Genomic DNA, 18,461 nt, shown 5'->3' with positions numbered 1-18,461 from the left:
TGTGCACATATAGACATGGTATTGTTACCTCTAGGTGAGGGCTACATGAACATAGACCGCGGTATTGTCACCCCTGGGTAAGGGCCACATGAACATAGGATGCCATATTACGTTATAGAAATTGGACATTCATTCATGATTCACAAACAACATTTCAGAAAACAGATCATATCATTTCAGTCAGAAAATACGTATAATCAAACATAGCCTTACAAAGTTGTTACTCACGGATAGCTCTAGTAGCAGAACATATCACGTGGACAGAACAGACTGATCAGGCAGGCGATAATAGATGACCTACATAAACACATGACAGATACACATTGGACACACATCTCAAAACTATTGAACTCATCATTCTTTTTTCTTAGCGTGTGTTTCTAACTCTTATCCTCGTTATTGTAGCTTAAATATGGCTTAGGATTGCCTATGATGCAATGAGGATGCAAAATTGAACTTTGATAAACTTAGCCAAATTTTGAAAACATGATGGCTAGCTCGAGCGCAACTTCTGTCGCTCGAGCGGTCTACAAAGTCTGTAAAAGTATTGGATGCTCGATTTTCACACTTGAGCTAACTTTGGTCTCTCGAGCCAAGGTTCAGAACAAAGGGTGGTCGCTCGAGCGAAACTTTTGTCGCTCGAGCCAACCCCTAAACTATGCAAAACTTCTAAGAGCTCGAATTTTACGCTCGAGCTCGAGCTCGAGCGAAGGAACCATCGCTCAAGCGATCATGTCGAATTCTAGAATTTCCAGATTACTTTCCAAGCTTTAAAACAAAATTCTAATGCATTAAAACACATTCTTTTGGGCCAAAACTTGAGAAAACATTTGTAAACTTGTAAAACCTCATGAACTAAAGATCATTTTGCAAAATCAAAGTCCAGAAGCAAGTCAGTTGTTCAAAACCAAGCTTGAAACTTTGTGTAATACTCATGCATGTAATCTTTTGAATTCAAATCTCCCAAATCATGATCAAATGAGATAAAATGATGTAAAAACCTGATAGATTCTCAAAACAAAGCCAAGATTAGCACATGTATGTGTGAATTCTTTAAAAAGAACTTCAAAATGCCATGATATATACATGCGTGCATGAAATGATCTCAATTTTACTTTCTAAGCTTAATTCTTATGCTTAATTTCGAATTTCTTTTGAATTCGCACATTTGATGTCTTAAATACCAAGTTTATGAGCTAAAATCTTATCTACACTTCTCAATTGGACTCTATGAAGCAAGTTCCTTGAATTCCTAAGCCAATTCCTTAATTTTCCCGTCAATTTCCTCTCTTCTCCGTCTTCTACACGTTTTTGAGCTCAAAATGGTTGAGGAAATGAAGTCTAGGACTTGGTAGTGGCCTTATATAGGCTAATTAGTGAAGCTTAATTAAGTTTGACTTAAGACTAATCAATTGGCATTATTTTATTCTAATTATTTGATTTCAAATCGAATTTCAATTAAAGTTACCATAAATTTCTAAAAATTCTAAATTATACATAAACATAGTCAATTTCGTGTTCAAATGCCGATAAGGCCTTCAATTCACAGATATAAGCAGAATTACCGACAGATATTGCTACAGCAGACAGATATAAACACAAATAATACATGACACATGCAATTAACTTAGGGTTTCTCCTCAACTACTTGTTAAACATTCTTAATCAAGGATTATAGGCTAATCACAAGTTGGGGTTGTTACACTTTGCAGTCCTTGATTTGCTGTTCAGTAGATTTATGATTGACAGTAGCTCCATCTGTCAAAGCATCGTCAGCTACGCAATTTCTTACATAGTGCTTGCATCCATGGCTTCTGTTCTCCCTGCGTCCGGCTCGCCTGAGAGATCCGCATCAACTCTATCCTCCGCTGCCATAGAACTAAAAAAACAACCATAGAGAAAAAAGACTTGCCACTGCGCATTCTTACATTTTATCCGTCTTAATTTCTATGTTTGGAAGTTCCTGAGAACTTTCAACAACCCGTTGTTGTACACTCTATCCACGCTTTCTCTGCACTTGTACATTTGCACCTAGCACGACACTCTTACGTACCAATCTGTGCTCTTGTACCTCTATGCTTACGCTCAGTATGCTCCTCTGCAACTATTGTTCTACTCGTCCACATACCAGTAGTACCTACTCGTATACAGTAGCTTCAACATTTCCCTAAGCTTGTACTGGTTGCCAAATTATCTATCCGTCAATGAATGGTCTTCTCTAATGATTGAACCAGATCTTTTGATCAACTCTAGAGATAATCATCTGCAATCCTCTGACCGCTCCTAACCAATCCTGATCTCCCTTGATCCGCCATTTGATCAAGACTGATCTCTTTTGGTCTCCAATGATCTATCTCGATCTGTATTTGGTTGTCCAGTCTGGTCAGAATCATCCCATTCCAACCTTTTAAGTGAATTCGCAGTGTTCCACAATATTCGACAGCCTTTCTTCGACAATTGAAGATGACAAACTCTTGTGTTTTGAAAATCTTCGAAAACCCTTCAAAATCTCACTATTATGATCTCGTGGTTGCGTTCAGGACGGTCCATAAGATAGCTAAGACTAACCTTCGCTGCATTTACGGAGACCTCACTGAAATGTTTTCCTGAAAGCTGGCCCCACTTCCTTGACTTGGGTTAATTGAAACTCTATTGAGATCAACTCAAAAAGATAAATAAATCAAATATAAACATTTTAAAACTCATTAAATTTTCAATCCAAACTCAAATCCATAGCTCATTTCGATTCGTTTACATGTAAAATGCTAACAAACAAATATTGATAATTTTTTTTCTAGGAAATTACGCCAAGACCCCCTCAACTATTAACGAATATCACTTTACATCTCTTATTTATAATCTCATTCATTTTGACCTCTTAACTATAAAAATTTATCACTTTTACTCTCTCTAGACCATCTCCACAATGAGTGTATTTGTAAGATTTTCATAATTGAGGAGGTCAATATGTACGGATTCATAGATAAGAGAAGTAAGTGATACTCATTAATAGTTGAAAAAGCCTATGTGTAATTAACTCTTTTTCCTATTCACAATTTAGGCAACAAAAAAGTGCTTATAAAAGAAACGACAAGGGTAGAAACAGATTTGCTCATATTAAGTCAATTTCTGCATTAAAATCACACAAACAAATTTTCTGTTACAATTACTTGTCATCATTTACAGCATCTACCTTGTTGGGTGTTTTGGAAGCAAATGTGTGTTTAAACTACTAAGGAATCAATCTAAAACACACAAAATTTGATCTTATTTTTTCTGCAGAAAATAGAGAAGAAGAAGAGCCAAAACAAGGGAGAAGAGGGGTGTAAACTAAACAGCCCCTTTACAGATTTTTCTATTAACTTTTTAGCTTCTTTTACAAGTTTTATATATGAAATTATATCAACTCAAGTACCAATAAAACATCTGGACAAATTTCCACATACAGTAACTCTAATTAGCAAAACCCAACCAAAAATATAACTAGAATTAAATAAGCATAAGTGATTGTTTGGATACAAAATTAAAAAAGCACATTACATCAACATTGCTCCCCCCTAATGTGCTGCTCCATAACTCCAAGTAACTCTCTGAAATGCTGGAACTTTTCTTTGGGAAGAGCCTTAGTGAATATATCTGCAATTTGTTCATTTGAGCTGCAAAATTTGAGCTGCACTTCACCTTCTTCAATTGCTTCCCGAATAAAATGATGTTTAATTGTAATATGATGAGTGCGATTGTGAAAAACAGGATTCTTAACCATGGTAATGGCTGATTTGTTGTCACAAAAAAATTTATGTACCATTTTCTTGCTTTTCGCATACATCTTCAAGTATTCTCCTCAACCAAATTGCTTGGGAAGTTATCAAACGCACTGAAACATATTCAGCTTCTGCAGATGATTATGCCACACTCTGTTGCTTCTTTGATGCCCAAGAAAATACTCTAGAACCCAAGGAAAATGCATACCTAGAGGTGCTTTTCATATCATCATTGCAGCTACCCTAATCACTATCTAAAAAACCAAACAATTTCACAGTTGAATCTTTGCAATACTTGATACCATAGCTGGTTGTGCCTTGAATATATCTCAAAACTCGTTTTGCAGCACCAAGATACTTTTGGCTGGGATTATTCATAAATCTAGAAAGCAAACTTGCAGCATACATTATATTCGGCCTTATAGCAGTAAGATACAACAAATTTCCAACCAAGCTTCTGTACAATGAACCATCGACTTTTTTCTCTCCATCGTCCTTTATAAGTTTTTCATTCAAAACTAGTGGTGTGGCCATGGGCTTACAACCACTCATGCCAAATTTCATTAAAATATTTTCAGCATATTTCTTTTGAGAAATAAATACTCCATCTTCAACTTGATAGATTTCAATTCCAAGAAAATGTTTCAACAAACCCATGTCACTCATTTCATATCTTTTCATCATGTCATTTCTAAATTCTTCAATCATTATCTCACCATTATCGGAAAACAACAAATCATTAATATACAAGGCAACAATAAGAATTGACATACCTTGATTTTTCACATATAAGGTTGGCTCACTCTTGCTCTTCTTGAAACCCTTGTTGATGAAATAGAAATCAACTTGGCTATACCATGCTCTTGGAGCTTGCTTTAGCCCATACAATGCTTTATTCAATTTATACACCTTGTCTTCATCTCCTTTCATTAAAAAACCTTGGGGTTGTTCAACATACACTTCCTCTTTCAATTCTCCATTTAAAAATGCAGATTTAACATCAAGTTGATACAATGACCAACCTTTTTGGGCTGCTAAAGTAATGAAAGCTCGAATGGTGTCAAGTCGTGCAACCGGTGCAAATGTTTCTTGAAAATGGATTCCAGGTTGTTGTGTGTACCCTTTTGCAACCAATCTTGCCTTGTTTCTTTGGAATGAACCATCCGAATTCAACTTTACTTTATAAATCCACTTCACCCCAATGATTTCCTTGCCTTGTGGTTTTTCAACTAATTCCCATGTGTTGTTCTTCTCAATGACTTCAATTTCTTCTTCTATTACTTTCTTCCAAGCTTCCTCTTTAATTGCTTCTTCAAAACTTCTAGGTTCTGTTACACAAAAATTGCATCTAGCATACACATCACTCAAACTCCTCATTTTTTTTGGAGTTGAGCTAGGTGATGATGAATTAGAATTTGAGCTTGAACTTGGAAAAGAGCTGGAAGATGATAATGAACTTGCCCTTGGTGAGGATTGACATGAATCTTCATTATTTTTATCTTCATGTGTTGAATTTTCTTGCTTCTCATCAACTAGGACAGATTGCTTCTCAATTTTACCTTCTTCCCAATTCCATGAAGCGTGCTCATCAAATAACACATCCCGGTTGATTATTATCTAATTTTTCTTCAAGCTATAGAATCGATAACCCTTGGATTTGCTGCTATATCCCACAAAGATACATTTCTCACTTGTTTCATCCAATTGCTTATTCTTTCCTTTGGAGTTTGAGCATAGCAAACACATCCAAATACTTTGAGATGTTTTACTAATGGCTTTCTCCCACTCCAAGCTTCTATAGGAGTTTCCTTCCAAACGACTTTGGTAGAACACCTATTTATGAAGTACACTGCTGTGTAAACAGCTTTAGCCCAAAAACTCTTTGGTAGTCCCTTTTCATACATCATAGATTTGGCCATTTCCATCACCGTTTGATTCTTTCTTTCGGATACTCCATTTTGTTGTAGAGTATAACCCACTGTTAGTTACCTTTCTACACCTTCATTTTCACAAAATTTGTGAAACTCCTTAGAGTTGTATTCTTTGCCATTATCACTTCTCAAAGTCTTTATGTAGTGCCCACTTTGCTTTTCTACCATGCTCTTGAATATCTTGAAAATAGTGAACACTTCGGATCTTTCCCTCATGAAATACACCCATGTCATCCTTGTATGGTCATCAATAAAGAGAATAAAGTACTTGTTTTGGGCATGGGAGGGAGTTCTCATAGGCCCACAAATATCCGTATGAACTAACTCTAACATTTCTTTGGCTCTCCAAGTAGCTCCTTTAGGAAAAGGTTGCCGATAATGCTTCCCAAGTGCACACCCCTCACAAACATTATGTATTTCCTCAATACTTGGAAGTCCTTGGACCATATTCTTTTGATGAAGCACTTTGAGACTATGAAAATTCAAATGCCTAAGTCTTCTATACCATAACCATGACTCATCATTCGCATGAGCTTTCAAAGCAACATTTTTAGCATAGTTGAATGTAAGTGAGAAGCTTCGATTTTTCTCCATTTGAGATTTTGCCACCACTTGCTTTGCATTTTTGTCATGAATGGTGCAGCTGTTAGCTTCAAAATGGACTGCATATCCATGTTCCACAAGTTGTCCAACACTAAGCAAATTTGCTCCAAGTCTGGAACAAGCAACACATCATGAATAAACTTAGTTCCCTTTTTTGTTTCAATTCTTATGGTTCCTTTTCCCTTTGTATTTACTAACACTCCATTTCCCATTTTAACTTGAGAGCAAATTAAAGTGTCCATGTCCAAGAAAATAGACTTATCACTTGTCATATGATTACTACACCCACTATCAAGGTACCAAACATTATTTTTGTGTTCTGAGGCTGCTTGACAAGCATAAAATAAGTTTTCTTCTCCATTTTTCTTTTCTAAAAAATTAGCTTGTTAATTGCTTTTGACTTTGCAATCCTTTTAGAGATGGCCAAAATTCTTGCATTTATAACATTGTGGTTTCCCTCGGAATGAACAATTCTTCTCTAGATGATTTCCCCTTTCACAAATTTTGCACTTTCTTGTATTTTCTTCCACACTTGAACTTCTATGAATGTTGCTTCTATCTCTTCCCCTTGATGAATTTCTTCCTCACCTCTTCCTCTTCTTTGTCTACCACCTCTTGATGATTCCGCTCTTGTTTGTTCATTACTTGATTATTCTCCAAGACTTTTAGAATTCAAATTAACTTTTGATTAGAATGCACTCTCCAAAGGCTTCTCTGATTATTTTAATAACCTTTGTTCATGAGCTTTTAAAGAACCCATCAATTCTTGGACACTCATTTCAAAGATATTTTTTGTCTCTTCAATTATTCCCACCATTGTGTTATATTTTTCTGGTAAACTTACCAAAATTTTCTCAATAACTCTCTTTTGTTTAACTCTTTCACCATATGATTTCATTTGATTGACAATCTCCATTAGTTTAGAGAAATAATCAATTAAAGTTTCAGATTCTTTCATCTTCAAATATTCTAACTCCCTTCTAAGAGTTTGGAGTTTGATGATTCTTACATTTTTGTCTCCTTGAAATTCTTGTTGTAAAATGTCCCATACTTCCTTTGATTTCTTGGCTTCAATGATTCTTGGAAACAACTCATCAGAGAGTGCTTGTTGGATGAAGAAGAGTGCTTTAGCATCCTTTTTCCTGGTTTCCTCTAGCTGTTGCTCTTGTGCTGAAGTTAATGTAGTTGTTGAATCGAGTTCATCATATACCCATTTTGTATCAAGTTCCATACGCCTTGGGACTGAAATAAGGTCTTCATCCTCACACACCAATAAACATAATTTTCTCCAACAAAAATGGGCATAGATGGTTGCTGCTGAATACCTATACTTTGGTTGCTTGAGTTAGCCATGGAGATTTTTTGTAAAACCCACTTTTCTTCTTCACACACCTTCTATTTTCAGCTCTCTTTTTCAAATCCAAACTTCCACTTTGAACTAGGCTTTGATACCACTTTATGTTGGGTGTTTTGGAAGCAAATGTGTGCTTAAACTACAAAGGAATCAATCTAAAACACATAAAATTTGATCTGATTTTTTCTACAGAAAATAGAGAAGAAGAAGAGCCAAAATAGGAGAGAAGAGGGGTCTAAACTAAACAGTCCTTTTTGCAGATTTTTCTATTAACTTTTTAGCTTTCCTTACAAGTTTTATATATAAAATTATATCAACTCAAATATCAATAAAACATCTGCACAAATTTTCACATACATTAACTCTAACTAACAAAACTCAACCAAAAACATAACTAAAATTAAATAAGCATAAATGATTGTTTGGATACAAAATTAAGCAAGCACATTACATCAACACAACTCCATTCCAATTAACCTTACAAAACACAAAATCAAATTTTGATAGTCAAACTTAGTACAAATTACGTGGCGAATGACCAATCAGTTAGAATGTACGATCAACTTTTTTGCCACCAATCGAATACCAGCGTTCTGTTTATAGTCGTATGGGTACAAGGAGAAGTATGCATCCACGTAAGTTCCTGGAGTGAACAATGCTTCAAGTTCTGCAATGTCTAATCCACTAAACACAAGCTTTTGTGGAGAGGTAGAAAATTCTTTCCCGTGTATTTCTGTGACCCATTTGGTAACGCTCCCATCTGTGACGGTACGTATGCTGGAGAAATTGCAGAGCAAAGGTGCGTTCTCAGTAACAGAAAGTATGAGAGTCTTGCGATTTTTTTGGGTGAAGTCTTGAAATTAACCACCAGCAATTTGTTTTCATGTGAATACAATATAGAGAACCAACAAAGACGTGGATCATAACAATTTTCCACCTTAAAATTGCCATAAGATTACAAAATTTATTCACAGTTTCCTCATAAACAAGATAAAGCATGAAAACAAACAACCCTTGGCCACAAATTATTTATTTATTTATTTTTTTTTTTTTTTGGGGGGGGGGAACCATTTGATTAATAAAAGAAAAATGATTTGCAAACAAAAAGTTTATATAGAAAACACGTCCAAAAAATTTATGCTTCAATGGCATCTTTAAATTTATGAGGACAACAATTAGTGTTTTGATTGGAAATGAAGGGACCACAGAAGCCACGTCATCCTGTATAAAAGTTCTATATGAATATCGTTACTCTTTAATTAAATATAGAGAAAGTTATGTAAAAACAAACAAACAATGCATGAAGTATGAACATTATGTATGTAACCAAAAAAATCATGAGCTTACACATCAGCAAGCATGTAGGGAATATGTCAGCCTCCTACAGTCAAGTGTTCTAATTATCTCTTTCCATTTTGTAATGCATACAGTAAATAAATTATGCTAGAAGAAAAAATACATACCACATCTGTTAAAAATGAGATACGACAAGACAAATCTGTTACTTAACATTTCAAGTTTGTATCGGATATGATGGAACAAAGCTGTACTTAACATGTTTATGTTATGCATTTTGAGCCAGTTATTATAATAAGTATATGTATAGCAAAAAGAAAGACAAACTTACTTCAATCGGACAGTAGGTGAACTCAAGAAACCAGCGTTTCTGGTCACCAGAGGTCTCCACTCAGAACTGCTACCAGAATCTACGGACAATCTCTGTGCAAGACTATCACATGCGTCCAAAACCTGACAAAGGTTTGGAGTTGCATCCACAACAAAATTCAATCGCGGCGAGCCAGCATAATCAACGAATTTCGTACTTATTCCGAAACGCACTTTCAAGTGAGAACAGCAAAGCTGCAGTGTCATATCGTTGTGCATGATGTGTATTGTTTGAGTTCCATGATAAAATCGGGTGAGAGATACATTGATAGAAGGTATAGAAACTTCATCAGGGTCTATGAAATCGGCAGAGCCATTAGGAGAAACCCAAAATATGTCTGGGAAGCTTGACTCCTACACATAGAACAGATTTTAGTGATTTGCTAAATATTCAATCAAGCAATGTAGTTATATGAATCAACTCTGCGTACTTCCCAACCAACATAACCAGGAAGTTATGATATAACAAACATAGCAAGCAATTGTGCAGTGAACTAGGGGGGCTCAGACATGATATTTTACAAATTACAAGGTCCAACAACATTGTCTATTCAGCAATAAACATTGTCAAATTGGCGTGTGGTGCTTGTTTTGGTAAAATGGAAGCTTTAAACTTGAATAGGTAAATGTTTACCAAGAATAGAACTGTTGCACAGTACTTGAGAACTTCGAGATTCATCCGAACATCATCTAAACTCCTGAGAGATCATCACAGAGAAGAAACATCAAACCTTAATGTTAAGACTTGACAAGAGTAAAAGACTAACATTTTTCACAGGCTTGCAATTCCTCAGAACAAACATCATTCAGCCCATCATTGCATGTTTATTTTATAGGTCATTCTGAAAAGATAAAATACAGAGATTCCAAATCTGTTACACACAGACATATCTAGACTAGAGCATAGCATCACACAGATGCAACCATTTTGAGACCTAGAAATTCCGAGTGGAGCACCGTTTTTAAGTGAACACCAAGAAAGCTTCAAGAAAACTCGACACCCACCCTCCAAAGGGGAAAAAAAAAAAAAAACACCCAAACTTTAAACAGAGAAGGCTTTAAATCAGACAATATCAAAGGCTGTAGATATTTTACATACTGAAATACAGGACCAGTCTCCATTTGAAAACTCGAACATGTGACTTGACTCTTGAGATATAAAATAAAATAAAAAAAATGAATAAAAAAACAAAAACAAAAGAGAAGGAACAACAACATGAAGCTGGTATAATAGTCAATAAGTATTTAAAATATTCAATTTAAATAGCTGAATTGAAATGGTGGAGATATGTTTAAGGGGGAGGAAAGGCATGCAGTGGCAGAGCCAATGCCACTAAATTAAATAAGAAGGGCATTTATTAATTATAATATTAAAATTTTTTTAAAAATATTTCACATAAATTTTTACGATTGACTTTAAGAAAGATAAATATATATATATTATTTATAACTAGTATATTATGGACAATATAAAAAAAAGTTATAGATATAAATTTTGAAATAAATTATATAATGATAAAAGTAGTTTTTTATACAAAATTTCAATAAAAATTTAATATAATAATAATACTACGTCACATACGATATCACAAATCAATAGTAAACAAACACATAGAGGATGAACCCCACATATCAAATGTAACTAACAATTCAATAAATTCCATATCTTAATTGAGATTAATTATATTTATATGTCAATAATGATAAGTATCACTATTGTATTGAACTTTTCATAGATTTTTTTTTTTTGATCGGTTTGAACTTTTCATAGATAATAATATGAGTTATCGTAATGTCTTTATTTTCAATTAAAAACAACCATTATTATTCTGATAATTTTAAAAATATTATTGACATTTTACTCTAAATAATATTTTATAATTTTTTTATTTAAAATATTTTTTTTATATTTAAAAAAAAATTATTTCAAAACCCGGGGCACGTGACTCCCGGACCCTCTATGCCTCCGCCACTGAAGGCAAGTACCTATGTGTTTGATCTCCAAGCCCAAAGTAATCTGCAAGTGTGGCCATCTGCATACAAGAACACAGTTGTATAAGCATTCAAAAGTTTTGACCAACCAAATTTATGCCATTATCATAAACTGTTGTACGCGATAACTGTTGTAGGCCGTTATCATACTCATGGATTAGCTATGGAAAATATCATTTAGAGAGAGGGAAAAAAAAAAATGAAAACAAAGAAAGCAACATGTGATTAGAACCCATCTTGACAGAGCCTTAGACCCAACCCTTGGTCCATCCATACAATAGAATTGTTAGAATAATGTATAGAGAGTTAGAATAGATTGTATTTATTCGTATGGTTAGGGGTTCCTTATATAGGAGACGATTTACAAATTGTAATGATGAAAATCTAAAGCACTAACATTGCACTATACATAAAGTCTAAACCACTAACATAAAGCTAACAAGCACTAACATTGCACTATACATAAAGTCTAAACCACTAACATAAAGCTAACACACTAACAGCCCCCCTCAAACTCAAGGAGGATAGGAACTAACCAACTTGAGTTTGGAGAGAGTAATAAAACGGGAAAATAAACTACAAACAAAATAAAATAGGATAGGAGACACTGTATGGTCGTGTCGAACCGTTGTGGAAGGTATGGTCGTGTCGGACCGTTGTAGCAGGACAGTTTACGAGGTCATGCCGGACCGATGTAGCCGACACTGTGTGGTCGTGTCAGACCGTTGTTGTAGAAGCGAACCGGAATAAATGTCGGAACAGTTTACGGGGTCATGTCGAACCGTTGTAGAAGCTGACAGGAATCAATGTCGGGACAGTTTATGGGGTCATGTCGGACCGTTGTAAAAGCTGACCGGGATCAATGTCGGGACAGTTTACGGGGTCATGTCGGACCGTTGTAGCAGACACTGTGTGGTCGTATCAGACCGATGTAGAAGACAGTTTACGGGGTCATGTCGGACCGTTGTAGAAGCTTGTGGTGGTGCACCAAGGGGGCGACTTAGGGAGTGCGCCATAGGGTGGCTTGGGTGGTTCCCATGGTGTGTAACCATGCTCACCATGATACATGATATATGTATAACCCCCCCTCAAACTCAAATAGGTGTGAAGATAGAAACCTATTTGAGGTTGAAACAAAGGGAGTGAGAAAGTTGACCGTGGTAGAAAACACTGTATGAGTGTGTAGATAGGCTGCCCAAAAGATATACATGTATATATGCATCGAGTCCTCAAAAGTCGCGCCCTCAAAAGGCGCGCCCACTTCATCAAAAGGCGTGCCCGACAGAAAGCGTCGAGCCATCAAAAGGTGAGCCGGAGACGCGGTGAGGCACGTGGGCGACAGAGCAGCGTGTCGGCCGCGTCGTCAGTGTCGATATAAACCAATGCGGAGGCTGAGGCTGAGGCAGACAAAAAAACTTCTGAAAAAATCCTCTGAAAAACTCTTCCTTGTCTGAGAGAGATACTCTGTAACACGCTGGTGCCCAGAAAATGACTTCGTCTTCCCGTGGTCTGCTCACTCTCTTTCCCGACCTCAACGAGTCAACAAGAGAGATAACTGGTGCGGTGGCCCCTGAACCTCAACCAAGCGCCTCTGGGTTTGCTCCGTTGAACTTTCCTATGCGGTCTGTGGAGCAAAAAATGGCGGTGCAAACTGATATTGAGGCCAATCAGTATACTTTAAAGTCATGTGTGGAGAGCATGACGGCGGTCACAAACTTGTCGCACCGGCTGCAGAGCAGGACAAATGAGGTGCAGTAGTTAAACGCCCAACTGGTTCTGCTCCAACGCATGTATAAGGATGCGCGAGCAGAGATAAGTGTGCTAAAGGCAGAAAATAAGGAGCTGAAGCGGAAGGCCACCGTGATGTTCCGATTTGGAGGTCCGCCATATGCTGCAGTGGAGGAGCAGGGGGGAGTGAACGTGCTTGGCGGCGTGGGAAACACGGAGGCAGCACCGGTAAGGGACATCCAAGAGAAAAGCAAGAAGAAGAGACCCGTAGCAGAGTAGAGAAGAAAAATCCCGCTGTGGGTGTGGTTGTTTCTGGGTGGTGGGGTTGTGTGGGTTTTGTTTGTTTTGTTTTGGTTTGGTTGTTGTTGTTGTTGTTTTTTTTTTTTTTTTTTTTTTTTTTGTGTAAAATTGTGATTGGGGTGGATCCCTGAGATGAAGAAAATATGGGTTGTGGTGCAAATTTTGTTGTTTTTTTTTTTTTTTTGTTCTTTCGTGAAAATGAGCTTGGGGAAGATGAATATAGAATGATGAATAAAAATAATAAAGGGGGGAGTGGGGAACAGGGCGAATCGAGAGAACCAAGGAAGCTGTATAATAAAAAAGAAAGTGTGGGCGGTGGATGGGTGGGATAAAAGAAAAAAAAAGAAATGAGAAGGTAGACCAACGAAGCTGTTTAATAAGGAAAATAAAGGTTGGGCGATGGATGATGGGTCAGGAAGAGAACAAAAGAAAGGTGATGAAAAGTGTGAAAGAAATGATGGTTAAAGTAAAGGGGAAGTGGGGGTAGTGGGAACAGACTGTTAATGGGGTCTGAAACGGTGGGATGAAAAAAAAATATAAAAATAATAATAATAATAAAAAGAATGGGTAAAATTGTGAGTGTATGAAGAATTATTATTGTAGAGGATGGTGTATGGTCAGCATGATGATTATGAAAAGAATGGGTCAAAGTGTGAGTGTGTGAAGAATTATTATTTTAGAGGATGGTGTATGGTCAGCATGATGATTATGTCTTTGGGGGAGGAGGAGTTGTTTTTAAAAAAAAGGATGAGTTTTAAAAGAAAAGAGTCAGGGACCTATGGTAGAGTGGATTAGTTGGATAATTATCAGAGGGGTGGCAAAGTTAGATGATGATTCTATTTTGTTTTTGGGGAGTCGGTGAGTGGGTTTGGAGTCTGCTTTTGTTGAGGCTGAGTGAAGATGTTTTGGATGGTGTCCTTGGGTAGAGATCAATTGACGAGTTAACTCAGGAGGCGTCGGCTCCCCTTTCAACCGAGTACTCTTCTGGATGCGCAACATGACCGCGGCAACAATTGAAAGCCAAGAAATCTGATCGAAATCCGGAATTTGAGAGAAAATGATTTTATCAACACCAAAAATGAACATATATGGAGTGCTTGATATCTGGCATGGATTTGCATATCTGGCATGGATTTGCATGGAAGCAATTAGACCTCTTGATTGCCATCATGCTTATGGAAGATGCAATGGTGTACCCAATGGCAACTCCGAGTCCCTGTCCGTTTGAGGCGGCCATCGTCATCGAAGCATTTAGAGCCGCCGGCAGAGATGTCCATAGCATGGTGGTTAAGATGATTCTGGTTCTTGGTAGCAGTGTTGTTCTCACCCATATGTGAGAGTGATTGACAAAGAAGGGAGTGGGTGATATGATATTAAAAAGTTGGGTCATGGTGAGAGACAGTGATCAGTCACGGCTGGAAGCAGTGGCGAGGCTTCCGGTGACAGACATGAGGTGCGCAGGCCGTGCGAGCTCGCTGATGGAGCGCAAGGGGCAGATCCAGATGAAGATTCAACGTCGAAGAGAGAGAAACAAAGAGAGAGAGAGAGAGAGAGGCGAGTGGATCGAGTTGCAAGGCGTGTCAGGAACAAGTTGCTTCGGTGGGTGTATTGCCGTGTCGGCACCTGAAGAGAATGTGGTGCCATGGCTCAAGATCGTCCTGTTTGTCTCTCTTTCAGGGAGTATGTTGCCGCCGTTGATGGCGAAGAACTCAAAGTTATGTGTAGAAAATAAGCGGAATAGGTTGAGGTTCGGCGGGCGGCCAAGGCGAGGTTGCCGCCCGCCGGTGAAGCGAAAAATATTAAGTTCTTAACCTAGCTCTGATACCATGTTAGAATAATGTATAGAGAGGTAGAATAGATTGTATTTATTCATATGGTTAGGGGCTCCTTATATAGGAGACGATTTACAAATTATAATGATGAAAATCTAAAGCACTAACATTGCACTATACATAAAGTCTAAACCACTAACATAAAGCTAACAAGCACTAACATTGCACTATACATAAAGTCTAAACCACTAACATAAAGCTAACACACTAACAAGAACAAGGGCTATATGTCCAAATTAAATAATAGGACTGCAAAGATGAGAATACAATGCAGAGTCTCAATTTCAGCAACTGAAAATGCAAAAGAAAATGTACAGAAACGTCACAGACAGATTACTATTTTCCCAATTTCTACAATTGGCAATTTCACATTGCGTGATTCACACTTTTAACCCAATTGCCAAATTTACAACCCTTCTTTTTTCTTTAATTTACCCTTCCTCTATACTGTTCCAAAGTTTTGAATTGTTTCACTGCTAATTCACCACAAAAATGTCTATACCTTCATGTCACCGGCTCTCCTCCCAAACCTCTGAGTCAACAGAGGCAATGTATCAATACTGTCCTTTGGCTCAGGTGGTGGCCGATTAATTTCCACAAACGCCTCCCGAATCAGAGGACAATCAAACCTCAGTATATTGTGACCTGCCCATATCCTCCCTATAAAAAAAAAATAATAATAAAAAATAAATTATTTTGAAATTTCAATACACATCTCCGCATTCTCATACATATTTATATATTTCTATATGAGTAGCATCATAAAACCAAAAAATTTGTACAAAATTATTATACAAAATGTTGTGATAGCATCACTTAAAACACAAAAGCCATCATTATAAACAGAAATTATTCTAGACGTGAATTGCATATAAAAATTCTGGTGATATATCATTGTCCTTTCCCTATACTTTACACTTATTTCAATACATTTTTCACACAAGAAATGTTAAAAATAAATCTATAAATTACAATGACATGGCAAGGAGTTGAGCCTTCTATAATTGAATTTGCGACAAATCAAAACTTAACACATTGTGGTTCAAATTAGAACAAACTTTTTACAACTCTCAAAGATTTTCCCTTTTTGCACATACACCATTAATGAACTGATTAACATTTTTCAACCCAAAATTACACCCAACAAAAAAAAAATAAAAAATCCAAAACCCCAAAAACATATACATATACATACACATATATATATTAGTGTGTGGCACATGTAATATATGTGCAATTTAGATAAGTAAGCATAAAAATAAATAATAAAGAAATTAATATAATAATATGTGTATTATCTAAATGGTAATAGCCTTCTTAATAAATCCTAAGATTTGAGTTCAAATTTTACACATGCTTTTAAATAATATTTTTTTATTTTACAATAGAAAAATTTGTCACGTGACAGAAGGAAAAGTCACCGCATTATTAGATACCAAGTCATGTTCACATATAATAGTATTAGTCGGTGGCACACACGATGTGTGTGCAATTTAAATAAGTAGGAATAAAAAAAATAATAATGAAATTAATATTATAATGTGTACTTAGCTTAAGTGGTATGAGTTCTCGTACTTAAACCCATGGTCATCTCTTTGTTTAACTTTTTTAAAAAAAATAAAAAATACTGCCATATGGCATGAGAACAGTAAAGCTTCAGGACACCAGAAATTGTGTTCACTTTATAATAATATAGATAGATATAGATATAGATAGATAGATACATAGAGAGAGATACCCTGGAGAATGTCGTAGACCTTGTCCGCGATTTGGGAGAAAGTGGGGGAGGAAATGATGGCGTCCTTGTTGATGCCGTTGCTGCGGTCCGACAATGTGGAGATGAGAGTGAGATCAAGGGGTTGGAGCAAGGTGGAATAGCTCTCTAGCTCAACCAGCGTCCTAGGGCACACCAGTATGGCTCCGAATTCCAGAATGCCGACTCCCTGACTGGGTCTCGGAACGGTGGTCTCAACATCGAAGACTACTATCTGCGATCGATCACTACTCGAAAACATAGCACTTACCAACTCCGGAGAGAGAGAGAGAGAGAGAGAGAGAGAGGTTAGGGTTAATGGTGGAGAAGAAGATGATAAGTTTGAATAGGATGTGTACGTATGTATATAACGGAGGAGAGGGAGGAGAGAGAAGGGTTGGTTGCTTGCTTGGGAAGTTGGGAATGGGGGTGATAGTGATACAGATGTAATGGAGAAAATAAAAAACATTATTGTGTGTTTGGGAATGTGCTATTTTAGTAAAGTTTTTTTTTTGTTTTTTTTTTTGATTATTTTAAGAGGTTAAAATTTTTGTGTTAAGGAAGATAGTTAAATTTTTTTATAGGCCTCGTTTGGGAAGTGGCTATTTTAGTAGGTTATTTCAGTTTTTGGCTATTTTAAGTAGGCTAAAATTTTTGTGTTTGGGAAGATGATTGGATTTTTTTGTGGTTGGATGTGATGTTTGTGAGAGAAAAAGTGAAATGATTATGAGTTTGATGTGATATTTTGTCTTATTAGCTATTTTAGCCTATTTTGTCTTTTTATGATTTTTAGCCTAAATTTGACTATTTTTTTTCTTCCCAAACACCTCCATAATTGGATGTGATAAAATGATTATAGATTTGATGTGACATTTTATTTAAATTTATTTTTTTAATTTTTTAACTAATTTTGTCTTTTAGTGTCTTTTAACTAAAAAAAAAAAAAAAAATCACCTCCCAAACACCATTACCAAATGAATGATACACGCGTAATTCGAAAGCGTGTTGTATGCTATTTCTGTGCCCCCATTAGGATATGAAAAATGGCTCGTAACTCGATTTATTGAGGCTCGAGTGGCCCGAAAAGTGTTCTCTCTCCTCTCCTCTTTATCTCTATCAACAATGATTCATCCCACTAAAAACATCACCACTAATAGCACTAATGCATTAAAAAAGTAAAAAAAAAAAAAAAAATACAACTCCAAGACCAAAACATTACATCATTAATGACAAAATCTACTGTCACCTAATTAGTGGGAGCACTAATTAGTGCTCCCAAGCATTGTTGTTATCTCTACCTATATCTCTGTTATCCTCTTATTTTATCTCTATCTCTGTTTCCTCTCCTCTCTGTTCAAACACTCCAACCTCCTCTCTCCTCTCTCTCTTTCCATCACACAATCCCAATCTCCTCCTTATTATAACAATTCCCTCATTTTCCTTTATTAATTTTAGTGTACACTGTTCATCTTTGAATAATTTTACTCTTTTTGAGCTTCAAGAGGAAGTGAGCTTAGGTCGTGATGATGATGAAAATGACCA

At 36.4% G+C, this 18,461-nt stretch overlaps 1 protein-coding gene across 1 annotated transcript; it reads right to left on the bottom strand.

Moving 5' to 3' along the window:
- Positions 1 to 8,027: 8,027 nt before the first annotated feature.
- On the bottom strand, positions 8,028 to 17,348 carry LOC114285598 (protein NEN1). Its single transcript, XM_028228643.2, has 6 exons — positions 16,905 to 17,348; positions 15,669 to 15,826; positions 11,301 to 11,347; positions 9,949 to 10,012; positions 9,277 to 9,668; positions 8,028 to 8,426 (listed from the first exon to the last, which is right to left on the bottom strand). The coding sequence occupies exons 1-6, from the start codon at positions 17,179 to 17,181 to the stop codon at positions 8,192 to 8,194; spliced, it is 1,173 nt and encodes a 390-aa protein (XP_028084444.2). The 5' UTR covers positions 17,182 to 17,348; the 3' UTR covers positions 8,028 to 8,191.
- Between the last annotated feature and the right edge of the window lie 1,113 nt (positions 17,349 to 18,461).

This window comes from Camellia sinensis, chromosome 4 (genome assembly GCF_055761805.1).
Source record: "Camellia sinensis isolate YWXY chromosome 4, ASM5576180v1, whole genome shotgun sequence".
Lineage (NCBI taxonomy): Eukaryota > Viridiplantae > Streptophyta > Magnoliopsida > Ericales > Theaceae > Camellia > Camellia sinensis.
This window is presented reverse-complemented; position numbering and strand designations above follow the sequence as displayed.

Coding starts and splice junctions, on each gene's coding strand:
- LOC114285598 (XM_028228643.2), bottom strand. CDS start 17,181: ATGTTTTCGAGTAGTGATCGATCGCAGATAGTAGTCTTCGATGTTGAG. Junction 15,827..16,904: donor GGTCTACGACATTCTCCAGG/GTATCTCTCTCT, acceptor TTTTTTTTATAG/GGAGGATATGGGCAGGTCAC. Junction 9,669..9,948: donor GTGCAACAGTTCTATTCTTG/GTAAACATTTAC, acceptor TTCTATGTGTAG/GAGTCAAGCTTCCCAGACAT.